Source organism: Cnephaeus nilssonii (genome assembly GCF_951640355.1).
Source record: "Cnephaeus nilssonii genome assembly, chromosome: 14".
In the NCBI taxonomy this organism is placed as follows: domain Eukaryota; kingdom Metazoa; phylum Chordata; class Mammalia; order Chiroptera; family Vespertilionidae; genus Cnephaeus; species Cnephaeus nilssonii.
The window spans coordinates 45,011,568-45,038,695 of NC_137085.1; the positions used below are offsets into that span (position 1 = coordinate 45,011,568).

A 27,128-nucleotide genomic window follows, 5' to 3' on the forward strand; every position below is an offset into this window, starting at 1 on the left:
TTTGATTCTTTGTATTGCGAGTAGTATCCCATTGCCTGGATGTACTACCATTTGTTCATCCATTCCCCACTTGAGGAACATTTGGGTTGTTTTTCGTTTTTATCTATTCTGAATAATGCTGCTACAGACATCTGTGTGCAGGTTTTTCCTTGAACATAAGTTTCCATTTCTCTTGGGGATGCACGTGGAGTAGGATTGCTGGGTCGTGTGGTCAGTGTAATTTAACTGTTTCGTAAAGTGACTGTACCATTCTGCATTCCCACCATCAGTGTATGAAAGTTTCAGCTGCTCCCCATCCCTGTCAGCACTTGGTGTTGTCAGTTTCATTTAGTTTGGCCATTCTACCAAATGTGCAGCAGTCATGGTTGTTCTGGGAAGGAAAGTTTGTCTCTTCGGAATGGTAGTTTGCAAATTCTCATACCAAGTTCCAGTTGGACCAGTCAGGAGGGGTGGCTTGTTGATGTGCCTTTACAGAGACACATTGCCCTCTCCTTCTCGCTGTCCTCTCTCTCCCTGGGGTGGAGAGGAGGCCTGGCTGATTGCTGAAGTCTTCTGTGGCCGGAGGGAACTCAGAGGGGTGGTGCCTCGGCGCTGGTTCCAGCATGCCCCTCCAGTGCGTCCCGGCTGGCTGTTTGCAGAATCGCTCATCTCCTCCTTCCCCTGCCTTTTCTCCCTCAGGCCTATATACAGATCACTTTCGTGGAGCCTTACTTTGATGAGTATGAGATGAAAGACAGGGTAACCTACTTTGAGAAGAATTTCAATCTGCGGAGGTTCATGTACACCACCCCCTTCACCCTGGAGGGGCGGCCACGGGGAGAGCTGCATGAGCAGTACCGGCGGAATACCGTGCTGACCACCATGCACGCCTTCCCCTACATCAAGACCCGCATCAGCGTCATCCAGAAGGAGGAGGTAATGGCCCCCGCTGGGGACAGGCTCTGGACTGAGGCTGCCACCAAATGAGTGGGCAACACAAGCCTCCTTCATGGCAGACTGGAGTGAAATCTAAAAAGGGACACACTGGAAATATCATTTTAGTGGCTCTTCTCTCATTCTTGTGGTGCCAGGGAACTCCATTTAGGCAGCTACATATTTCATAGCACTACTTTATATTTAAATAGTTTCCATTTTAAAGTTCTATCTTTAATATAAATGTTTACAGAATTATAATTTAAATATGTATTTTAAAGATACATTTGTACGAACGGTATATATTCACATTTCAAACACTTTTTATTAAGTCTTTATATTTGTAAAGGCTTACAGGTGACGCAGGCTCAGTTGGGTGGTTAGTTACTGGAGACAGGAACGGCAAGCAAGCAGCCCCAGGGACCGGGGTGAAGCTGGAGGAAGGGCACCACGCAAGGTGGATAAGAAGGCCCACTGCCTCACAGGCCCCGCTTCCTCCTGCGACACTGCTCAGCCCCCTGTCTCCATTCAGTTTCCTCACCTGCACACTGACGGGAAGGACCCCTTTCTCTTCCGGGGTTCTGTGTACGGGAGACGTCTCATCCATGGGACTGATCAAGAAAGTATCTCAGGCCACAGATCGTTCAAAATTGAACGTACTTTAAACATTTTCGTTTTACTTTAAAACACAGCCTTGTCCACTTATTTGTCATTTATTTTATACAAGGCCAAACCTTCTCTGTGATTTTGGGTTGGGCTATCACAATTCAGCATTGTCTTTCTTATGTAAACCCCACCCATAATGCACTGTCTGTAATTTTCAGTTTTTATTTATATAAAGCAGAATGAGAGTTTAAAGATCCTTGCTAGCAGAATCCTCCTGGGTTTTTATGAATTTTTTTTATCCCTAGCCTTTTATAGTTAGTTGTCTTGTGCTCACCTAATATGGCAGGCATCTTTATAGCAACTGCTTCTCATAACGCTTTGCCCAAGCAATCAGCTTGGTTTTCATAGAAACAACTTTTTCTTTCCACACCCAGAGTTTGTGCGTTATTAGATTAGGTCATTCAAATAACAAGTATAATAGGCATAATCACGTTGGTGAATAAACACAGATGAATTGTGATGACTACACACCTCACTGGGCAGGAGCAGGAGTGACTGAGCTCACTGGAGAGTGGCCCACATGCTCGTGTTCAGCAAGCACATCAGATAGTGGGTTTCACAAGGGCAAGGAAAGCCTGAACTAGTGACTCCATTAAGCGGAGGATGGTTTCGAAGGCACCTGCTGTACTTCTTATTGTTTTGGACTTTTGAACACTAGGACACAAAGGCATAGCACAAAAATAAACCCACCGTCACCAGAGGAGCCTTTATAATCTTTCTTGGCCATCTATTGTTCTCTAAGAATTTCAATATATTCATTTGTCAGGGCTGTTTTAACAAAGTCCCACATTGTGTGGCTTAAATAACAGAAGGCATCTGCTGTATTTATTGTCTCCTAGTTCTGAAGGCCAGAAGTCAAAATTCAAAGTATTGGCAGGGCTGGTTCCTTGTGAGGGCTGTGAGGGAAGGATCTGTTTGAGGCCTCTCTCCTTGACTTGTAGATGGCCACCTTCACCCTGTGTCTTCATAGTATCTTCCCTCTATGCATGTCTCTGGGTCCAGATGTCCTCTTCTTATAGGGACATAGGTCATACTGGATTAGGGCCCTTCTTAATGACCACCTTTAACTTGGTTACCTCTGTAAAGACCCTATCTCAAATAAGGCCACATTCTGAAGTACTAGGGCTTAAGACTTTGATATATGAACTTAGAGGGACATGAATTCACTCATAACATTCAGGAAGGATCATATCCTAAGCCAGCAGAACTTAGCAGCCAGCAGATTGACCCTGAAGAGCATTCTATTTACCAGGAATGCACCTTCAGGGTAGTCGGAGAAAGCATACCTGATGCCAAAATCTTGCGTCATTGTGGGAAAGAAAATCTTGAGTGCTTTATTTCTAATAGTATGGATTTTAAATGTAGACATCATTGTGATCAGATTCTGGCCTCCTCACTTACTATCTGTGTCATTTTTATGGCACCGTCTTTACCTTACAATTCCCTCTTTGACTATAAAATGGAGAAAATAAGGAGGTTGTTTAAAGGAGCGTATGCAAAGTTCTTGGAACATAATAAGCACTCAGAAACATGTTAGCCCCTTCCTTCCGCTTAACCTTTCCAGATTATTTTAAATTACTCTGAAAGCCTCCTTAGTTCCTCTTCAAATCCAGGTGCCCTCTCTGTCATAGCTCCAGGTTTTCCATGGCTTATAAGATCTGAAAGTGACCTTCCTCCATTTCTGTCTTACGGTCAGTTTGTTTTGACACCCATCGAAGTTGCCATTGAGGATATGAAGAAGAAGACCCTGCAGTTGGCAGTTGCCATCCACCAAGAGCCCCCTGATGCCAAGATGCTTCAGATGGTGCTGCAGGGCTCCGTCGGAGCTACTGTGAATCAGGTCAGCAAAACGAGCTGGTGGCAGCTCCTCTGGTTCTTACTATTTTGATTTTCATGCTATGTTTGCACCTTCCTTCCTTGAGGTTCAGGGGGAGTCTTATCAGCACACAAATAATGTTCCTCAATTTGGGCTGAAGACCTGCGAGGTTCAGAACACTTTGAGTGACCTCTTCTGCTCAGGCAACAACCCAAGGTAGAAAAGAAATCCTGGAGATTGAGTGGACCATCTAAGGCAGTGGTCAGCAAACTCATTAGTCAACAGAGCCAAATATCAACAGTACAACGATTGAAATTTCTTTTGAGAGCCGAAAACTGACTTCTTTGCATGGGCCACGAAGTTTCAATCGCACTGTACGTGCGCGCCCGCACGTGGCATTTTGTGCAAGAGCCACACTCAAGGGGCCAAAGAGCTGCATGTGGCTCGCGAGCCGCAGTTTGCCCACCACTGATCTAAGCAGTAGCATTTTCTGACTTGGGACCAGACTCGGGGTCCTATTAAAGAATGCTTAGTCATGCCCAATTTAGCCAGAGCTGTTGCAGGGCTTGAGGCTAATCTAAGAAACCAAGAAACCTGTAGGAGAATGAGGAAAAGGTCTGGAACATGCAACTCCTGGGTCAGTCAGATGAAGCAGCATGCCAGGAGCCTTGCTACCCAGGAGTGACCTGGGACCAGGCTTCTCGGGCCACTTTAGACCAGACTGGATCGTCTCAGACCCATTAGAATCCGGACTCCCAAATTCAGCATGGATTAATTAACCCAGTCTCAGATGGAGGAAGATACTAGCTTAGTACACTGTCCAATGGACCACTTTAATTTCAGATCTAAATCCGCTCTTGTCCACACTCAGAAACTCTTGAGCATTGTGACTCTTTCCTCGCTCAGCACAATTGGACTCCCCTGCAGAATTCTGTGTCCACATAACATCAAGGGAACAAAAATAGCAGAGAGGAGAAATGACTACTATATTTCCAAGATCAGAAAATATTAGGGAGCTTTTGCTTTTGTAAGTTCCAATCCTTTGATGAAAATAGAAGAATGTACTCTACATTCCCCTCTAGGTCAGTGGTCGGCAAACTCATTAGTCAACAGAGTCAAATATCAACAGTACAACGATTGAAATTTCTTTTGAGAGCCAAATTTTTTAAACTTAAACTTCTTCTAACGCCGCTTCTTCAAAATAGACTCGCCCAGGCCGTGGTATTTTGTGGAAGAGCCACACTCAAGGGGCCAAAGAGCCACATGTGGCCCATGAGCTGCAGTTTGCCGACCACGGCTCTAGGGCAACTGAGCAAATGAATATGAATGGAAGGAGCAAGACAATCCCCATTTTTAGAAAAGCAATTCAAAACACATACCCTTCGATGTAGTATCATTATCTTTATATATGCAAGCAAACCTATTAGTAGTAGCATTTGATTAAGAAAATACATTTATACTTCTGAGTATTTTCTGAAAACTCCAGACTCCTCCTTGAGAATCAAAGATCCCTGAAAAGTTTAAGACCTCCCTTTATTTTTTTGTTTTGATCAAACCAACTACAAAATTAAATGTTCAAATTAAGAAATCGTGCCAAGATTTTCTTCCAAGTAATGTCGTTTCATTTCCAATGTCAGTATTATTTTTCTACTTTTTCCTTCAGGGACCACTGGAAGTAGCCCAAGTGTTTTTGGCCGAAATCCCAGCTGACCCAAAACTCTATCGACATCACAACAAGTTGAGATTATGCTTTAAGGAGTTCATCATGCGGTAAGAAGGGAAATGGCGGGGAGTTCAGTAAAGCAGAGGTTCCCAAAGTGTGGTCCCCAGACCAGCAGTGTCAGCAGCACCTGGGAACTTGCTGCAAAGGAAAATGCTTAGGCACCAGCCAGACCCACTGATTCAGAATCTCCAGTAAAACTCACCCATTTCCATAAAACGCATCAACAGGCACATTTAAAATGGGTAAATGTGATGACCTGTCAGTTGCAACCTCAATGCTAGTGGTAGGTGTGGAGCCTTCTTCCCCCCCTCATTGCTTAATCGCTTCTCAAGTCCGATCAGCGCGTGACGGCTTTTGAATGAGTGGAGTAACGATTTTGTCCAGTGGTTTGCAATCTTGTTATTTCTCCTCCCTCTGCTTTCAGGCAGCAGAGGTGAGCAGGAGTGGAAAATGTCTGGGGGGGTGAACAGCTCTCAGGTTTTCCCTCGAGTGAGCCCCAGCTTCTCCGCAGACTTGGGCTGCAGGTCGATGAGCCCAGATATGCAGGGTGAACCTAAGTGCACCTTCCGACACTGACGGCTAATAGCGGAAATGTACGCAGGCCAGGCGCACTGCAGCGGGCCCTGGCCTCTCTGACTCAGCCGTAAAGAAGCTGGCGGGCCCCCTGCTGCAGCCCGTTCTGCAGCTCCTCAGATGGCTGCCAAGTTGGGACCTCAATCCCCCTCCTACCTTTTCCTTCGATAAGAAAAAACACTTCAGGGTTTCAGGACCCAAGATGGACAGATACAACATTCTGTTTCCGCCCCTTCTGCTCCCCAAAGCACGGAAACCCTTTTAGACACCGCAATTGGTGCCAATCTGTGTTTAAATTTTCTTCTTATATTTCTGTCCTGGTCAGCTCCGGCTGGTCTAACAAAATGCCATAGATCGAGTGGCTTGAACAATAGCCATTGATTTCTCACAGTGCTGGAGGCTGGGAGGCCAGGATGAAGGTGCCGGCAGATTCAGTACCTGGTGGGGACCCTCTTGCCGGCTTGTAAATGGCCACCTTCTCCCTGCATCCTCACATGGTGGAGACAGGAAGAGGGAGAAAGCTCTCTGGCATTCATCCATCATGTGGGTCTCACCCTCATGGCTTATTCTTCTCTCATCTGTAATAATAAAAGCATAACATATAATTAGACCGGACAGCCAAACAACCTTCTGGACGTCATTTCGGACGTCCTTCCGGACAAAGCCGTGGCAGTGAGGCCAAGGCAGAGGTGGTTAGGGGCAATCAGGCAGGCAGGCAGACTGGTTAGGGGCGATCAGGCAGGCAAGTGAGCAGTTAGGGGCAATCAGGCAGGCAGGTGAGTGGTTAGGGGCCATCAGGCAGGCAGGCAAGTGGTTAGGGGGCGATCAGGCAGGCAGGCAGAGTGGTTAGGGGTGATCTGGCAGGCAGGCAGGTGAGCGGTTAGGAGCCAGCGGTCCCGGATTGTGAGAGGGATGTCTGACTGCCAGTTTAGGCTCGATCCCTGAACTGGCAGTCAGACATTCCCTGAGGGGTTCCGGATTGCAAGAGGGTGCAGGCTGGGCTGAGGGACACCCCCTCCACCCACCCACTCCCCATGCACAAATTTCGTGCACCGGGCCTCTAGTATATATATATAAACTTACACTATTCTAGAAACCAGCAAAATCATTAAAGATTTTCAGTAGTAGAATAATATGTTGTATTACATAATTTCCTTTTCCAGTTAGAAAAAAAGAACATCCCATCCCAAAGGCTTGTAATTTACAGGATACAATTGACTGGCAATGTTACTTAACCATCCTGACTAGATTTTAGCAGTTTTCAAACCCGAAAGAAAAGTTCTGAAAATGTGAGGATGTGGAGAAAAAGGAACCCTCTTGCACTGCTGGTGGGAATGCAGACTGGTGCAGCCACTGTGGAAAACAGTATGGAGTTTCCTCAAAAAATTAAAAATGGAACTCCCATTTGACCCAGTAATCCCACTTCTAGGAATATATCCCAAGAAATCAGAAACACCAATCAGAAAGGATATATGCACCCCATGTTCATAACAGCACAATATACAATAGCTAAGATTTGGAAACAGCCTAAGTGCCCATCAGCAGATGAGTGGATTAAAAAGCTGTGGTGCATCTACACAATGGAATACTATGCTGCTGTAAAAAAGAAGGAACTCTTACCATTTGCAATAGCATTATGGTAAGACCTGGAGAGCATTATGCTAAGTGAAATAAGCCAGTCGGAGAAAGATAAATATCACATGATCTCACTCATTTGTGGAATATAATGTACAACATAAACTGATGAACAAAAATACAGTCAGAGTTATAGAAGCATCAAACAGCCTGTCCAATCTAAGAGGGAAGGTGCAAGGGGGGAGGGGGCGGTAAGAGATCAACCAAAGGACTTGTATGCGTGCATATGAGCATAATCAATGGACACAGACAGTAGGGGTATGAGGGCTTGTGCTGGAGGGTGGGAATGGCTGGGGAGAGGTCAATGGGGGGAAAAGGAGACTTATGTAATACTTTAAACAATAAAGAATTTTTTTTAAAGTCTGTCCCTCAATACCTACAGTAAAAAGAGGATGTGGTAAATAAACTTCCATAATTACTAAGAGCTAAATTTTAAGTTTCAAAATGTACCCTTTCTGATGCATTTAATGTATTTCGCCTTTAGCCTAAAGTGAATGCTAATTTTTCCACACATTAAATCCTCCCTTGATTTGCTCTTCCATAACAAATTAATTTTTTTGATCTGTGAACAGCCTGAGAGAAATTATTGTCCATGTATTTATAGAAAGTTCATCAAACAAGAGACTTTGGCACTTTGGGAAATACAATAACTTGGATTATACATATACCAGAGGCCCAGTGCATGAGATTCATGCACTTGGGAGGGGGGGGGGTCCCTCACCCTGGCCTGTGCCCTCTCACAGTCCAGGAGCCCTCGGGGGGTGTCCAACTGATGGAGAGTGGGCCTAAGCCAGCAGTCGGACATCCTTAGCGCTGCTGCGGAGGCGGAAGAGGGTCCCGCCACCACCGCTGCGCTCACCAGGGCTTTTGGCTGAGTGGTGCTCCCCCTGTGGGAGTGCACTGACCACCAGGAGGCAGCTCCTCATTGAGCGTCTGCCCCCTGGTGGTCAGTGTGCGTCATAGCGACTGGTCATTCACCATTTGGTCGATTTGCATATTAGCCTTTTATTATATAGGATATGTGTTCGGCTTGTCTTCTGGATTCCCCAAGTCCCTTTTCTCTCTAACTCTAGAGCAGAAATCTTACCGCTAGTTTAAAATAAAATCAGAGATAGTCCTCCCAGAGCTATGTGGTAACCTCAAAAATCATCAGTGCCCCTGGCACTTTCCATTCTTTTGCTCTGCCGTAGTGGTTACACTGTGCCCATCCTCACAGTCCCAGTATGGCTACTAGGGCTCTGGCCACCATGACCACATCCCAGGAAAGTATCTGGAGTAGAAATGAGAAGAGAACAAAAGGCTATGCCCCTTTAATGACCTCTCCTAGAGACTTTATGTTGTATCTCATCAACCATTCCTATCTCTTAAGGGCGGCTAGGGACTGTAATTTTCCAGGTGGGCATACCTCAGGAAGGGAGGGAATGGATCTGGAGGACTGATGTGTGGGCTGTGCTGAAGGAGCACCGCAGAGCAGAGAGGCCAACAGATGCAGAGAGTAAGGGCTACCCGACCACCCTCTCTGTAGGAAAGACACCAAACTCCTCACACAGAGGCCCCGGAAAGGAACTTCCAGCAAAAGCCAGCAACCATGTTCCAGAAGCACAACTTCCTGCTTGATGTGGTCCCCTTCGGTGTGGTTTGTATGGCTCTGACTCTGAGAAGCCCCAGGCACATTTGCTGTGAGAAGATGCTTGTGTTTCGTGAACTTATCAACAAAGGGAGCAGCAAAGGAAGTGGCCCTGGGGAACGTGGTGTGACGGAGGGGGAGCCGCACAGTGCAGATGTGTGGGGACCTAATGAGAATGTGGCAGATAAGACCATTAAAAAAATTATTTGCAAAGTAATTGTGATCCTGGGTACATTTCCCAAGACATAGCTATTCTCTAGGAGGGAAATTCAGTACCTGGCTCTTTTTAAGGGGGAAATTATTTTAATTTTAATAAGAAAACATAGAGAATATAATCTAAATGGAAGAAAGGAAGAAATGCAGAAAATGTAGTATATGAAACTACTTTATCCTATATAATAAAAGGCTAACATGCAAATCAACCAAACCATGGAACAACCGGTCGCTATGATGCGCACTGACCACCAGTCGGCAGACGCTCAATGCAGGAGCTGCCCCTTGGTGGTCATTGGGCTCCCACTCAGCCAGAAGCCCAGAAGCCAGGCTCATGGCCGGGGAGTGCAGCGGTGGTGGCAGGAGCCTCTTCCGCCTCCGCAGCAGTGCCAAGGATGTCCGACTGCTGGCAGGGAGCAGGCCTAAGCTGTCAGTTGGACATCCCCTGAGGGCTCCCGGACTGTGAGAGGGCACAGGCCGGGCTGAGGGACCCTCCGAGTGCACAAATCTTGTGCACCGGGCCTCTAGTAAATTATAAAATTTGTTAAAATATAAAGTAACATTATTACTATAAAAATATGACTATTTTTCACTCCACCTGTTAATATACTTGTCATTGTAAAAACACTATGTTTATCTACTGCTGTGTAACAAACTAGCCCCAAACTTAGTTGCTTAAAAGAACAACATATCGTGCATCTATTTGACAGACCTGGAGCAGTTACTGTTGCTGCCAAGGTTCCAGTGCAGATGCAAGAAAAAAGGGTCCTCGCGCTTTCTGTCTGTCTGATTGTGGCAGCCAAGATTGAATGGGGGAATACAGTGAAGAAGGGAAAAAAAGAACAACATATCACTTACTTATTGTGCATGTGATTCTGGGTGGTAGGCCGGGCTCAGCTGGGCAGATTTGCTCAGACTCTCAGTGATCGTCAGACAGTGACTGGGGCTTGAGTCACCTAAAGGCTTCATGTGCCTGGTGTCTACTCAAATCACAGGTGGTTCAGGACTCCAAAGGTATGTGTCCCAGGAGTGTCAGCCAGGCAGCCATATTCCCCAATCACCCAGCATCACTTACAGCACATTGTGTTCACTGAGGCAGTCACAAAGGACCACCCATCTCTTGTTGGGAATGTGGCAAAGTTCTAGAAGAAAATGTAAAGTGGGCAGTTATTGCTGTCATCATTTTTGAAAAACAGAATCTGCCACACTCTAAAAGCATGGATCTGCCTTATCGTCACAGCTTCTCATTGAATTATCCCAACTACTCTAGGAGACTGTATGTTATCTATTCCCATTTAAAGATGAGAAAACAGGATTTCAATGGCTGAGTCGGTGTGCTAATGAGGAGCGACTGGGTTTCAACTCCATCTCTGACTGCACGTAAAGCATTTACCCCAGTCTAGGGCAGATAGTACATAGTATATGTTAGCTAGCTAGTGTTCCTTTTGATAACACAGACTACAGAGGATTTAGTTAATTCTCCCGATGTTTTAGAGTAGACATCCCCAAGTTAGTAGTCAGCTTCCGCTGGCCTCTTGTAGTCTGCCTGTGCTACACACCTGGGCCTCAGAGTCACCCTCAAACTGACTGTGTTTTACATATGTAGTAGCTCATAACTGTCAGTTAAGAAGCAATAAAAAATAACAAGGGCGATGTCGATTTCTCAGGACTCAAAGGCTATATGCCCTTCCTTCCTCTTCCTTGAAATCTTTGATATATAACCTTAGATATCCTACAATTTGCTTCAATTAATATCAAACTTAAAAGATGAATAAAAATTCAGTTAAGGGAGTTCTTTTGACTTCTGGCTGAGTTAAATCAACTCCTTGTTTCACAGCAGGCTAATTCTGTGATGAAGCTATGGCCATAGACTTATTTTTGCCTAGGCCAGGTAGCTCTCCCCTGCCCCACTGTCATCCTGAAAATGTGTGCAGTGGTAACAGGAAGAATTTGATAATCAGGTCTGACTCTCCCCATAACTTAACTGAAATTTAGAACCACTGTTAGGAAAACAGTTTAAACCACATTGATCACTGGAATCCTAGTCATCTGAAGGATGACTAAATTTCACCCATTATGTTGTCCCTTCAAGGTTTGTTGATTTGTAAGTTCCCTTGAGTAGAACAGTATAAAGGGCAAGATTTACTATGTTTAAATAATATGAGTTTCTTCCTTGGTATGTACCGTACTGTGGGAAACCATGAAAAAAAACTAGGCTTGACTGTCCACAAGTTCAATAAACACAAGTTTGTGTTTTTTATGTTTTGTTGATTTTTTAGAAAGAGAGGGAAAAGGAGAAAGACCTAGAAACATCAATGAGACAGAAAAATCGATCAGCTGCCTCCTGCACAACTCCTCCTGCACACACCTCCTGCAACCCAGGCATGTGCCCTCACTGGGAATCAAACTGGTGACCTCTTAATGCATGGGATTGATGCTCAATCCACTGAGCCTACTGGCGAGGCAATAAGCACAAGTTTTTAATATTTTTTTCTTTAATGCTCTGCAGGTTCACCAGGGTGGGGCTAGGTATCCGTCTGTTTTTGTTGATTAGGGAATGTCTGTCTCTTTTCAATTCTAGAAAACTCTCAGCTGTTATCTTACTCATTTTGCATTCTTTTAAACATTCTTTTAGATGTGGGTTGAGCATCTCCATGGTATCTCCAGATTTTTCAACCATTTTTTTCATATTTAAAATTTTTTTTATCTCTTTGATGATTTCCTTAGATCTGTCACATAGTTCATGTGTTCTCCAGTTGTGTCTAGTTTATTGTTTAACCTGTCCATTGAGATTTTTCTCTTTATTTTAGTGACTACATTTTTATTTCTAGAAGTTCTATTTGGTTCTTTTCTGAAATTTTCCTGATCACTTTTTTCATACTCTCCCAGTTTTTAAATCATGGATTTTATACCTCTTCTTATACATCTACTAGAAGCCCAGTGCACGAAATTCATGCACAGGTAGGGTCCCTAGGCCTGACTGGTGATCAGAGCTGATCTGTGGGGTGACCAGCAAGGCGATCAGGGCCCCCACTGGCATCCACCTTGGCCGGCCTGTGCTCGCTGGCCCCGCCCCCCACTGCAGCTGCCAGTTGCCTCGCTCTGAGGGAGGTGAGCAGTGGGGCAACCTGCGGGGTGATCAGGGGCCCCCCTGGCACCCGCCTTGGCTGGTCTGGGGCCTGCGGGCTGGGGGCAGCTCCTGCATTGAGCATCTGCCCCCTGGTGGTCAGTGCACGTCATAGCGACTGGTTGTTCTGCCAGTCATTCCGCTGTTCAGGCGATTTGCATATTAGGCTTTTATTATATAGGATATTAACTTTGGTTTTTCTCCATTATTCTATTGTCTCTGATTCTTATTGGGGTAATTCTCCTCCTTGTTGCATCTGTTGGTTCTCCCTCATGGTAGTTGGTTTCCTCGGATGGTTTATAAATTTTTTATTGAGTTCATCTTGGCAAGTGTTGCTCTGTCAATGGGTAGCCCATGGGCCCTGATGAAGAAACTGTTCCTCCAAAGAAACCTGACATCTATTCCCATCTGAGCCTTAGGGATTTTAATAACCTTGGTCTGGTTTTATAGTTAATTGGAGCACCCACAGGAGAGGAATATAAATTAGTAACTCATACCCACATGTGGTGCAAGCCTAGGATTTCAATTTCTTTAGGTGACTTTCTTTCCTATTAATGGCCCCAAGCTGATAATCAACTTCCATTCCACCTCTCTGGACAGTTTGCAGCCTTTTTCTAGATCCTTTCTCACAGATGGGGTAGCTTTTCAAGGCTCTGAACTATAAGCAGGCGGCATATGCAGAATCCCACTTTGCCCTGGCCAAGGCTTCCTCACTTACCTCGTGTGGGCAGTGAAACCCACCTCCTGCTCCAGCCTCTCAACCTGTAGGCAATCTTAACATCCTAACAGGCGGTCCTCCTTGCATCTGCCATGGCACCAGCTTCTGTTGTCACTTTGATTTTGATTTTTCTCTTCCTTTCTGGTACCTGGGGTTTCCCTTTCTCTTTCAATGAGTTTTTGCTGTGCTTCCTCAGCATTTCCATGTGTAGGTAGCAGGAGGGGCCTGAATGGCACCCACTGTGTCTGCCCTGTCACCATAAATCACAGGGACGTTTTTGTAAGCCTAAGAGGTTCCATTCTTCAATGACCTGAGCTTGAATCTTGGATCCACCACTTCCTCACAGTGTTATCTTGGGCAAGCCACCTAACATTTTTGAGCTTCAGGGACAACATAGAGATAAACATAGACTTCCCAGGTTTGCTGAAAAAATTAACCAGATAAAGGATGTGAAGTTCCTTGAATAGCGCCTAGCACATAGTGAATCAGAGCATCAATATCACCTGGGCAACTTTTCAAAAATACAGATTCCTGGGTGCTGCCCCTTAGAGATTCTGATTCATCAAAGTCTGAGGTAGGGCCAGAAATCTGCATTTTTAAAAGCTACCCAGATGATCCTGACAGGCTGTTAAGTTTGCAAACACTCCTAGGGTTGTTACTCAAGAAATGTTAATTGAGCCCTAGCAGGTTTGGCTCAGTGGATAGAAGAGTCCTGGATTTGATTCCAGTCAAGGGCACATACCTTGGTTGCAGGCTGGATCCCTGGCCCTGGTCAGGACATGTGTGGGAGGCAACCAATCGACGTGTCTCTCTCACATCGATGTTTTTCTCTCTGTCTCTCTCCCTCCCTTCCACTCTCTCTAAAGATAAGTGGAAAAATATCCTCAGGTGAGAATTAACAGCAACCACACAGAAAAAAAGTTAATCATATCGTCATTCCTTATTTCTAAACGCTTCAAACACCTATGAAATGAAACCTCATTTTCTCCCCACCCTGATATGTGTATCTCAGATGTGGTGAGGCCGTGGAGAAAAACAAGCGTCTCATCACCGCTGACCAGAGGGAATATCAGCAGGAACTCAAAAAGAACTACAACAAGCTGAAAGAGAACCTCAGGCCCATGATCGAGCGGAAAATTCCAGATCTCTACAAGCCGATTTTCAGAGTTGAAAGCCAAAAGAGGTAAGAGTGGGCCGAGAAGGCGTCCTCCTGTGGGTAAAGGATAAGGGCTTGGGCCCCAGCAACAGGGCACACTCCGCTGCACACAGCCTCCGAGGGAAGGCTGGGAGTGGGCTGGAGTCAGGGGAGCTGCCTGAGCTCAGTCTGTTCTGCTTCCATCCTGATCCTCCCTGTCCCCTCTCCTGACCTCACCGGGACCCCCCCTGCTGGCCATCGGCCAGCCGTCTTCCCAGGCTGACTTACCACCCGTGTATTTTCTAGCACAGTGTGGAAGGATCTCACACCCTCTCTTATTAGGTATTGGGTACCCCGTGATTGGTGTGCTTTCCTAGTGGGTGATTTTCCCCTTCCCTCTCTTTCTAAAGCTAATTGATCTTTCTTACCTCTGTTTTCTTTTTCTCTCTCCTTAATTTCAGAGACTCCTTCCACAGATCTAGTTTCAGGAAATGTGAAACCCAGTTGTCACAAGGCAGCTAAGAAAAGCTGTCAACAGCCACAGAGACTGAGGCTCTGCGACCCCAGAGAAGGACTCACCGGTACTTAAACCACTGGACATTGGCCACGCAGGACAGACGCATGCTCCCTGGCCAGACAGCTCTCTAGAAGATTTGGGATCCAAGTGACCCCATGGGGTATTTTGTCCATTTGGGAGGGGGGGGTGAGGGTAGCCCAGGGTGGTTAATCAGAATGCCTCTGTATTTATTAAAGCATCGTGTTCCACAGTGTTGAACAAAGTAAGACGTAGACACGTCTCCTGCTGAGTGGTCGGTTACTGTCTACCTGGAAGGTGGCTTCCTCTGGCCCACATTAGGATTTACAGGACCAACCCAAAGTGCCCAAGGGAAAATGGAAAAGTTGTCCACCAGCCTGTTCAAAGTGAACCTCATTCATCCCCTCTTTATGGGAAAGGAGGGTGAGCGTGCAGGGGTGCAAACCATGTTCAACAAATCTGTGAGGGCCTTAAGGATCTAAGAATCATGATGGTTGGAAACTTGGGGACAGGTTAATTACTTGTGACCTCGGTACCCTTTTGGTAGCGGTGAACTATTGTTGTACAGTTGTTTTTGCTTTATTGTTACTGTTAAGTTAATTTAACCTGTGTTTCTAGAGGAACATACTCGCACTGATTTAGGAGATACATGGTACTCTGAGTGGCATTCCCTTAAATTGAAACCATTTTCCTGGTGCTTTGCATTTTTTCTTAAGCTCCAGGTGCTCGCTCTTTCTCTCCTCCTCTGTGGGACCAAGTTTATCTTTATAAAAGGGTAATATCTCTGCTTTCATATCGGCACACTGTGCTGTCCGCTAGCATATGCATATCACATACAGTCCTCTTTGACTTCTTGTGACAATGTACTTTAGGAGAAAGATGAACAAAATTATTATTTGAGAATTAAATTATATATTTTTAATATGACTGATTACCTTGACTGGTACTGAAAATGTACTAAGAATTGTAAACAAAAGGTTTCCCATTGCAACTTGTGCTTTTTGTACTGACAGCTCGTAATGCTTTGTACAGCACCTCAGAGAAGAAGAAACACGGGTGCCTGTGGCCTCGGACAATCAGTGCTGTCCAGCGTCGGACCTCTTCTGCAATAGTTATTCTTGGTGCTCCTGAGACAGAATTTAATTTGGATATTCCAGAACTTTTTGTTTATATCATCAGGTCTGCATGAATTTATATCCTGAGAGGGACTTTTTTTTTTTAATTACTAAAGCTTAAGTTTAAGTGGCAAACTTTGTTTTTTAAGCATTCAGGGTGGAACTCTTTTTAAAATATATTATATACTTAATTGCTTTCTTAAATGAGTATACATGATGTATATTTCATATCATTCCAAATGTGGTTCAGTATCTTCCGTTTGGGAACTCCTGAGTGAGATGAATGTTAAATAACATTGCCACTACCCTCCAAAGTGTCTCCGTTTAGTGAGGAAGAGACTCTGTATGTGTATAGCTGTAACACACAGCAGTCTGCAACAGGCCTATGGAATGTAACGTTTCCTGAGGGACTCAGGGTGGCCATCATTATCAGCACCTATTCTGTTCTGCTCTCAAACAACAGGGTTAGGTGCTAAGTTACATAGGGCTGGCTTTTAATGCTATGAGCCTTAATAATCCTAATAACCTAGGATATTCCTGACTAAATGTCCCCTGCTTTTAGATACCTTTGTTACTTTTTTTTTTACACACTTGGTGCCACTTGCTGCCCAAGTGCAGGAACTGTGTTCACTGCTGCATTGCTGTTCCCTAGCCCAGTGCTCATCACACAGAAGAGCCTCAGTAAATACGTGTTGAATGACTAAATGAATAAGTGAGTGTAAGGAGGCCTGCTTCTAGAATAGCACTGTCCAGTGAAACATAGTGCAAGCCACATTAAAAATAATCATAAAAAGAAATAAGTGAAATGAGTTTTAATACTATGTTCTATTTAACCTAATATATGCAAAATATTATTTCAAAATGCAATCGATATAAAAATTGTTAATGAAGTATTTTACATTCTTTTTTCATACCAAGTCTTTGAAATATGTATGTACATATTTTACACTTACAGATTTTACAGTTAACACTTAGTATCAATTAAGGCTAGCCACATTTCAAGTGCTTAATAGCCACATGTGGCAGGTGGCTACTATACTGAACAGTCCAATTTTAAAAGCTTTAATTTCATGCCTCCTGTCCTTCGGCAAGGTAAATGGTGCAATTGTGACTATCTCTTAAGAATCTCGGAAAAATGAAACATGAATATATTGCATAGACATGATTGGACTTTCCTGACATACATTGTCTTAAAGTCTATAATTCTACTCAGTCCTATCCATGACAATAGATTTATTTTAACAAAAACCTTTTAGGGGTGGCATTGGTCATTATGATTGCAAGTCTGTTGTCAAAGACAGGGAGCCTTCATGACATGACCACTTACTTCCCTCAGGATGAGTGGTTCAAGAGAAGCAAAACAAAAGTGGCCTTATCTTTCATGGCCTGGCCTCAGAAATCCAGCTCCCTCAGGTCTGCTGGAAGCAAACCACCCAGATCAGTCCACATCCCAGAGGAGGAGAATTAGGCTCTAAATTTTGAACAGAGGGCTGTTAAATAATTTTAACATATTTTAAAATCACCATAATAGTGTACATTAAAATGTTGTATTTGTTGTCTCACTGGGATAAATGGACAAAACTAGAGATGACCAGCCTTGGAGCCTGACTGCTCTGAGTCCCTCCCAGAAGGCTGGGTGATCACCCTCAAGAAACATCTATAACCCAGACCACTGCTACAGTCTTGGCAAGCCCCACCCTAAGGATGGTGATCTTTTATAAGAGACAGAAAATCAAATTTAAACCAGTATTTTAAATGGGTGGTTGAGTTCATTGGCTCACTTAGTTGAATAACCCAGAGGTAGTGATGGTTCAGACCCAGCTTGATTCGGGACCCACGCATCATCTCCTGGGTCCATTTCATCTCTGCTTCCTCTTGGTTGGCTCTGTCCTCAGGCTCTCAGCAGTGGTCCCTGGAAATCCCATACTCATTCATCATGACAAATGCAGTCCTGAGCCTCACAACCTCATACCACCCACTTCCACAAAGAGGAAAAGTTCTGTATTGCAGAATTCCCAGTAAATTTCCTTGGGTTCACTCGAATTGAAGTGGTTTGTGATAAGCAAGCTTCTCTCCTTGCACTAGAAGTGGGATCAATAACAACTCAATCCACCTGGCTAAGGAGCTGGCAGTTCCGCAGGGAACGAGGAAGAAAGGCTAAAGGATGGAAAACAAACTACGAGAGCTCTCTGAAGGACATTTTGCTTTAAAGAAAATGCATCCAGAAGAAGGAGCTTGTGTGGACATAAGGATTACAGTTCATATTGTGTTCACAACCTCCGACCTGGTAGGACCGTCCTCTGGAAGGGGAATAAAGGGGATCTGAAGTATATGAAGGAGAACCCTAGGGCAGTGGTCGGCAAACTTTGGCTTGCGAGCCACATGCGGCTCTTTGGCCTCTTGAGTGTGGCTCTTCCACAAAATACCACGTGCGGGTGCGCCGTACAGTGCGATTGAAACTTCGTGGCCCATGCGCAGAAGTCGGTTTTCGGCTCTCAAAAGAAATTTCAATCGTTGTACTGTTGATATTTGGCTCTGTTGACTAATGAGTTTGCCGACCACTGCCCTAGGGCTTATCATATCCTGAAGAAGAGTGTGGACTGGGATAGATGGAGCAGGATATTTTCCCAAACCAGTAATTCATACTCTGGAGTGTTTTGCCAAAACAGTGCAAATGGTCAGGAGTCAGAACTATAGAGGTGAGGGGGAAAAGGGAGGGGCCCTGGGAGGAAAATGAGGGGAACAGGGAAATGGAATAAGATTAGATTTGAGCCGAACCGGTTTGGCTCAGTGGATAGAGCGTCGGCCTGCGGACTCAAGGGTCCCAGGTTCGATTCCGGTCAAGGGCATGTACCTTGGTTGCGGGCACATCCCCAGTGGGGGGTGTGCAGGAGGCAGCTGATCGATGTTTCTCTCTCATCGATGTTTCTAACTCTCTATCCCTCTCTCTTCCTCTCTGTAAAAAATCAATAAAATATATTTTTTTTAAAAAAGATTAGATTTGAGTGGGAAGAGTCAAATATCAAAATGGTCTTTTGCTCTTCATGGTATCCCCAGTACCTGGCCCATGGTGGACACTCAATGAATGCGTGTAAAGGATCAAAGTATTGAATGGAGGTGGCCTCAGGGATGATTTCAGCGAGGCTGTAGAAATAGGTTAAAAACCGCTCTTAAAAGAGGAAGAGGATGGTCAACTGGCCACAGATGAATAGCCTTCCAATCCTGTTGACTTTACCTATTACCAATGCGTGAACAAGAATTAAGAGGATTTTTTCCCCTCTTTTCTGGTGCTTTCTCTTGAATCATCCTAGACCTTATCCTTAATAATCTTAAACCCAACCTCACAGAGCCTGATTAAAAAGCCAAATCTCTGACGGTCACTAAGGTTTTCAGCCTTGGAATTACTGGAGGAAATGCAGCATAGCCTCGGGTGGGATGATCACATTCCTGATCCCTAAGGCCTTGATGCTGGAACACATCCTGGGAGCATTGCTGTCCCTGGAATGATGCTACTGAATCCAACCCAATTCCTGTTTAATGACGATCTTTGTGACATTAGCTTGACAGCAGAATGGCTTCCACCTTTACTATTCTCCCCACTCATTGGAAGATGGCAAATCGCTGGTAGCAAGGATAAGGGAGTGATGTTCAAGGAGGTATAGCTCTAAAGGATACAGGTGAGAAACCAGCTCCCTCCCCTTCCTCTGACCAGTTCCTTTATGCAATGAGAGAACAAGACATGGGTGAACAAATTTTTCTGTCACCCAACAGGTTATTAGTGAGATTTAAAAAAAAAAAAAAAAAAAAGATGGTGACTTCCAAAAGCCTCTGGACCAAGAACTCTGGCCAACCCCCTATACCTAACTGAGCTTCAGGATTTTTCCCTGTGAAATAGGGATAAGAGTGTCTCTGTCTTCTTCCAACCTGCCGTGGAAATCCCGTGAGATGATGAATTCCTGGGAGTGTGTTTTGTAAATCAAAAGTGCTATCCCAAATGTAAGGCAGCACTGTTTATTTACAACTGACACCTCCAGAAAGTTTCGCCAGGCCCCCACACAGTTGCATCCGCCGCAGGCAATGTTTAAGTAAAAGCAGGCCAAAGGTGCAGGCAGGACAGAGGCCTGAGGTGCCAGAAAAGAAGAGCCTGGCCTATTCCACTTGCAGCGGCGGCAGTGTACTAGTATACACTGTCTGGCAAGGGCCAACAGCAAGGGCCTGCGGGTAGAAGGGAGAAAGGCTATCAGTGGAACTGACTGGGTACGCAAGGCGCCTGGAAACCCAATCCGACCCTGCTTCCCTTCTCACCTGCCCACGTTCCCCGAGCATTCCTCTGGGAAGTAAACACACTGGTCCCAACAGCCCAGCGGCGTCCCCAGGCTGTTCGTGCTCTCTGAGGATATCGAGAGCATACGGACTTCCACCTGAAACAAAGCCACTGCGCGGCAAGTTTCCCCGCTGTACTAAGGAAGAAAGAGGATTTAGCAGCCATGACGGATTTGCAACAATTAAGCTGACGTTGCTCCTTTGGAAGCCGGGAGTTTGTCTGGGGCCTCCCAGGCCCCACTCCGTTGGCTCCAAGTTTGCAGTCAGGACGCGGATGTCTCTAGGTGCCTGTTAAGCAAAAGGTTTCTAAAAAGGATTGTGCAGAGCCCAACCATTAAGAGATTCATTGGCCCTAATCCACCGATGATGGAGCGAAGGGTGCTCCAGCAAGTGCAGCAGTTCAGATGGAGTTTAGGAAATCAAGCCTCACACCCCTCCACCCTCCTCTCCACCCCCCACCCGTGGGGCTTAATGCGCATGCGCACGTGGTGTTTTCAGCCTGTGCGCAGACGTCCACCTATGGGACACCGGCATGGCTGGAAATTGGGAAAGGGAGATGCTACGCAGCTTCAACTGAGGATTTCACGGAGACTCGGGGCCTCTTGCCTCCGGAGTTGCAGAGCTGCAGAAAAAGGAATTGAAGTGAGAATCGAGTAAAGTACATCATGGCAAATGGGCCTAGTTCTAAAATCGCCTTCCTGGGCCCCTCCAACTGGATGCACCTGGAGGTCGCAGCTAGTTGTGTATTTGGAATGAAAAGGTGAGAAGAAGTAGCGGGGAGAGGGGTGTGGTGAAGTCCCCTGAGAGGAACCGCCCCCTGTGCCCAGGCTTGGTTTCCGCCCGCCTGAACGCTCCTTCTCCTGGCAAGCCAGCACAGGTGAGTGGGCAGCGGGCTGCCCTCCCTGCAGAGGTGAGGAAATAAGCGCCAGTCTGTACCCCAAGAGAGCACCCCCACAGCAGGGGGACCGATATGTGCACAGGGCTGTGAGGTTTGCAAGACTCCCCTCCTTCCATTGTACCTGAGCTCCAACTTGGAACCCAGTCACAGGCTAATCCCTCACTCCACACTTAGTTGAAAATTTCTTCTCTTCTCCACCCACCCCTCATTGGCCTGTTATTCCTCAGTTTCATCTGCCTTTAGGACTGTCCTCTTCCCTTGAGGCCAGGAACTATCCCTATTTTTATCATCGAAGAGATTTAAGATCAGGAAGTTCTTACCTAAGTAGACACCAGCATCCGGGGTAGTTAAGACAGAACTGTTAGGTGTTCATGTGGTGATTCTTTTTTTCTTTATTTTGTTGAATGTATTGGGGTGACACTGGTTAACAAAACTCATGTGGTGATTCTTGTCATGGAAACTAGACAATGGAAAATTTTAAATTCTCCTTCAACTACACAAAGCCAAGATGATTGTTTGACAATAATGGAGGTGAGGTGGATGGCCAACAGACTTTCCACCAACGTCTTCTTCGCCTACTAGACTGAACTTTGTCTTTCAGAGCTGACAAAGTTGGGCACGGGGAAAACCCCAGCACCAATGGAGGCTGTAAACGTTGGCGTTTGCAAGAAGGCACCAAGAAAGAATCAAGGAGGGATGCTATGTACTGGGGCAAAGAGATGAGGTTTCCCAAGAGAGAGGTAAGGACACTGGATTGAGGGTGTGAAGGAAGGAACTGCAAAAGGCAGGACAGGAGAGACTGTGGAGAGAGGGCAAGAGATGGGGCTATTCATGTAAGAATCCCTCCTTCTTAGAGCCCAACTCTGCCACCTTCCCTGGAGTGGACAGAATCAAGTGAGATGAAATCACAATTTCTGGTCCTTCTTCACTCCACTGTTCTACGAGGTTAATTGCCATTCCAAATCATTCTCCTAAACCTCCATTGTAGGTGGGAGTTGCCACATGAGGACTTGTGAGCCAGCCAGCAAGGACCAGGACTAACTCACTGGGCATAAGGAACAATAAAAAGAAATCTGATGCCCGTATCCTCCCCCTTTGCTTCAATCAGAGGTAGCAAGAAATGCCCTTAGGTCCGTGGTTGGCAAACTGCGGCTCGCGAGCCACATGCAGCTCTTTGGCCCCTTGAGTGTGGCTCTTCCACAAAATACCACGGCCTGGGCGAGTCTGTTTTGAAGAAGTGGCGTTCGAAGAAGTTTAAGTTTTAAAAATTTGGCTCTCAAAGAAATTTCAGTCGTTGTACTGTTGATATTTGGCTCTGTTGACTAATGAGTTTGCCGACCACTGCCTTAGGTGACTGAAAAGAAGGGGCCCTTCTCCTCTAGGGCCAAGTTATATCCCTGTGGGTCCAGACCTGGTCTTGAACGTAATTATTGGCACTTCATAAATAAAGAAGGCATTTCTGTCAGATTATATGGTCGTCCTTATCCACAGCCCCTTGTTGAGGGCCTGTCCTGGCCACAGTTTCTGGAAGGTACAATTGTCTCTTCTGAGTGACCAAGTTCCTGCTGCTCCCCCTCGACCGTGGCTGACTGACCAAGGGAACCAGTGTGATCCGTGAGAGGCACAGCCTCAGGCCCTGAGTTTCTCATTCTTATTTCCACTTTCCTGAGGTGTGGCTACCTTCCTTTCTGTGAGGCTCTGCCATAGATCCCTCTTTTTATGAGGTAGCTTGGGTGGGTTTCTGCTTCTTAGTACTGCAATCAGGGGACCTGATTGCTTGTGGGAATGCAGAAAACAGGAAATGGAAGTGAGGCGGATCGCCATACAGACTTTCCTTGAATCCGAATGGCCCTGTGATTTGCTTTGGCCCACAGAGTGCAGTGAAGTGATACTGTGGGAGTTCTTGTCTAGGTCTTAAGAAGCTTGCCAACTTCTTTTTTTCACCTTTTTGGAGCTCTGAGCCATTGTAGAAAGAGATCTGACTGCCAGGACTGGCTTTATAATTTGCAGGACCCAGTGTTAAATGAAAACGCAGGGTGCCTTGTTTCAAACTTATTAAGGATTTCAAAGCGGTGGCCACAGAATATTAAACCAGGCAGGGCTGTTCTGGGTGTAGGGCCCTGTGTGATTGCACATGTTGCACAGCTGCGAAGCTGGCCCTGCTGGCCACCCTGATGGAGTGACCTGGTGGAAAATGAGGGATCCAGGCCAGGTTCTGCTTTCCAGCCATCCCGGTCTAGATGCTTGGCATGGGAGTAAAGGCATCCTGGATCTCTTACCCCAACGAAGCCTCCTCGTGAGAGGCATGAGTGCAGGAATGACTCCAGGGGAGGCCAGCAGAAACACCACTCAGCTGAGCCCTACTCAGGTGCAGAACCATGAGCAAACACCTGGTTGGTATTCAGGTGAAGCTCACTAAAGCTCTCATGGCAAATGGAATAGTCCTTAGGGCCACTTACTCGGAATAGGTTGTATCCAGCCATAGTTGACTGGAGCAGGAGGGCAGAATTCAGTGACTGCACAGCCGCTGTACTCCACACTCATGATGGTGCTCTGCCTGTGCCGGCTCACCTGATCCTCACCACAACCCGGCTGTGGTTTCCATTTACAGGAGAGGCCACTGCAGTTCTGTGGGCGAGGGACTGGCCCCACTGCTCCACGGATAGTAAGAGGCAGAGGCAGAATTTGAACCTGAGTCTGACTGATTCCAAGACCCATATAATATCCCTGCAATGAAACAGAGGAAGATCCAGGGAAGGGGCTTGGGCCCCACCGTCGTTGGGTGGGGATCTGATGCAACCTTGCCTCTAGTTTCCTCACAAATCCCATAGCTGAAATGTCAGACAGGGCAGTGATCACCATGGGCAAGACCCCTGACGGGGGACCATCACAGCACAGTGCCATCATTCTCTCCCATCATTCCTGTGATCCTGGGTGACCTAGAAGTGCCCTACAATGAGGCATTCTCTGGTTTTCTGGTAGGGATGATATTAAGAAAATTTGATGTGGTTAGCGAGGGGTAGTCACCACTTATTTATACGTGTATAATCCTCCGGCAAACCTCCGGCATCCATGGTCACCTGGGAATGTGTCCAGGCAATGATCTTGCCCCAAGAAGGAACAAGAGTTGATTTCAACATTAGAGTAAGCCAGAGTTCATTAAGAAGCTGAAACATCTGTCCCTATGTTGATGGCATCTAACAGAAAAAGACTTTTTATTTATATTAGAATTTTTTTACTGAGCCTTCTTGAGTGTCATCAACGGGTGAGTGAGTGTGTAGGAAGGTGCCTGTCTGTCTGCCTGTGGGTCGTGAACTCATCACACCAGGTCAGCCATGAGATCAAGGTTAAATGCTAAGTCAGCCTTAAGCAAAATAGTGACATTCCACAGCACAGAGGAGATGGACAAAATACCATAGCCTGGGTGGCTTACACAACAGACATTAAAGTTCTGGAGGCTGGGAAGTCTACCAAGGTACCAGATGATGCCGTTCCTGGTGAGAGCTCTGTCTCTGGCTTGTACATGGCCAACTGCTTGTGTGCTCCCATGGATTTCCTGGGTGTGTGCATGCAGAGAAAGAGTAGCACCTCTCCTCTTCTTCTTCTTCTTCTTCTTCTTCTTCTTCTTCTTCTTCTTCTTCTTCTTCTTCTTCTTCTTCCTCCTCCTCCTCCTCCTCCTCCTCCTCCTCCTCCTCCTCCTCCTCCTCCTCCTCCTTTTAATCCTCACCGAAGGATATGTTTCCATTGATTTTTAGAGAAAGTGGAAGGGAAAAGGAAAGACACACAGAGAGAAACATCGACATGAGAGAGACACATCGATTGGTTGCTTCCTACACTGCACCCTGACCAGGGCCAGGTATGGAGCCTGCAACTGAGGCACGTGCCCTTGACCAGATCAAACCCGTGGACCCTTCAGCCTTCGGGCCAATGCTCTATCCACTGAACCAAACCGTCTATGACACACCTTCTCAAAAGGCCACTAATCCCATTATTTTTGGGATTAGCCCACCCGCATGACCACATCTACCCTAATTACCTCCCAAAGACCCCATCTCAAAACACCATCACAATGGGGGTTCAGGCTTCAATGTGTGAGTTGTGGGGACACAAGCATTCAGTCTATGACACCAACCCTGATCATAAGTGCAAATCTAAAACTCAATCTCTCCTGCTACCACAAGGTCACATACCCGTCACCACAATACACCAAGGCATCATCTTGGAAAAAGGGCAGGAAGCAATGCAAGACTAGCCAGTTGCCTTAAAACAAAATACAAAATAACTCTTTAAAACAAAACTTTTCTAACAAAAGAGAGTAAAATACGGTTAATAATGGTCAATGTGGTGGAAGCCAATGAGGATTGGTCATTTGCAGGAAACAAGCCACATTTACCTTGCACAGTGAATGTAGTTGGATAAGTTTTTGACCCCATTATATGAAGAGGGGGGTGAATCACCTGTAACTTACCACGCTAAATATCCATTACACCTTTAAGGTATGTCTTCTCCACTTGTTTTGCATATGCATGATTATTTTACATAGCTGCATAATTTTATATGGTGCTATTTGTAAAATTCATCAAAATCACTTTTTCTTGCTGCTATGTAATCTTCCTAAGTATCAATGTTAATGGCTGCATAAGTCGTCAGTCTAAACTCTTGCAGCTGCAACTAACATAAAGCCAACTCCAACTACCCTAGGGAAAGAGGAATTCAATGGGAAAATACTGGGATTGCTCAGGGAACTATCAGAACCACGCTTCCCTGGGGTCCTAAGTATTGGGAGCCAGGGGCTTGATGTCACCAGAGTTCTTCATTACTCATTCTCCTAGAATTCTCCACACAATGGGGGCTGTGCCACCTGCAAATGTGGGGTCAATTATGCAACTCTCCACCAGAAAGGGAAGACAATGTATTTTCAACAGAAAATCTAGGGAAAGGCCTTTGACCTGGATTGGCTCATGTGTCCATCCTGGACCAATCTCTGTGATGACAAAGAAGGGATACAGTGGCTCTTTCTGAGTTGATTTTTCACTTATTTAATGGGGAAAAGGGGGAAACAGGGATGTGTTAATAGAAGAAGGGTAATATCTACAACACATATCTGATTTAAACAGCTTATTGTTTAACATTTAGATTTTATCTGATTATGTTGCTATTTGAAATTATGCTATTTAAAATAACTTGCACGTAGACTTACTCTTCTTTGGGATTTCTTACAAGAGGAGGGAATTGATATGTATTGATTACCTCTGGGTCAGGAGGTTAGCCACATTAGGCACATTTCCATTAGCCATATTGCCAAATGGGACGGGAGAGGCTAAGGGAGTTAGACGGCCCACTTAAGGTGATTTAGTGACATTGACTTGAAAATGTGCACCTTAATTAAGATCAGTAGATTACTACAAATAGTTCTAAAAGCATATAAGAAAAGCTGCATAGGATAAAAACATTAGATTTTTGTGGGGGCTTCAGATGAAGGAGAAGAGAAAAATCCAAATGGCTTTTCATTTCCCCCACAATAGCAGCTCCTTTCTTCTCAGAGGAACAGCCTGGGGTCTTTCTGACCTCTGGCTCTCCCACAAGGAAGTTCACGACAACATTGTTTTCAGAAGCCAATACTGTATTCTCCTGTCTCTACTTGCAAGAAAATAACTGGGCTTCCATTGAGTATAGTTGGTGTTAACAATGATTTATAATACACCCAGTTCTCCAGATGGCTCTTCACATAGAGATTATTTTTCCTGAAAACAGAAAAATATGGAATTCTCCCCCCACCACCACCACTCATCAGGTTATAACAGGTCTACAATCCACTCCGTCAAAACTAGGACCAAAAGCTTTGAAAGAGTTCCCTTAAGACAGAGAGGAACACAAAAAAACACATTCCATCTGGTAAATAATTGCTGGGCTTGCATTCCTGTGCATTCAGGCACAAGCTAACTTCTGTACAGCATAAACCTGTGAAAATGTCTAGGCTTAATGGGGCGATATGAGATAACATCTACTTAGATCTATCATAGCCTCAAATTGCAGCCTTCTGGGGGTACTGGCAGCCTAGCACTCTCAACTCACCCAGAATCCGATGAGCTAGACAGACATAAGATTATCC

At 45.5% G+C, this 27,128-nt stretch overlaps 1 protein-coding gene across 1 annotated transcript in view; it reads left to right on the plus strand.

The window, feature by feature from the left end:
* Window positions 1–18,396, plus strand: part of DOCK8 (dedicator of cytokinesis 8) — a 202,807-nt gene extending 184,411 nt beyond the window's left edge. Inside the window, exons 44-48 of the mRNA XM_079790379.1 lie at window positions 679–915; window positions 3,275–3,418; window positions 5,058–5,164; window positions 14,023–14,193; window positions 14,607–18,396. Coding sequence (XP_079646505.1) covers window positions 679–915; window positions 3,275–3,418; window positions 5,058–5,164; window positions 14,023–14,193; window positions 14,607–14,667 — 720 coding nt within the window. The 3' untranslated portion in view covers window positions 14,668–18,396. The remainder of the gene's footprint in view (window positions 1–678; window positions 916–3,274; window positions 3,419–5,057; window positions 5,165–14,022; window positions 14,194–14,606) is intronic.
* Window positions 18,397–27,128: the final 8,732 nt, after the last annotated feature.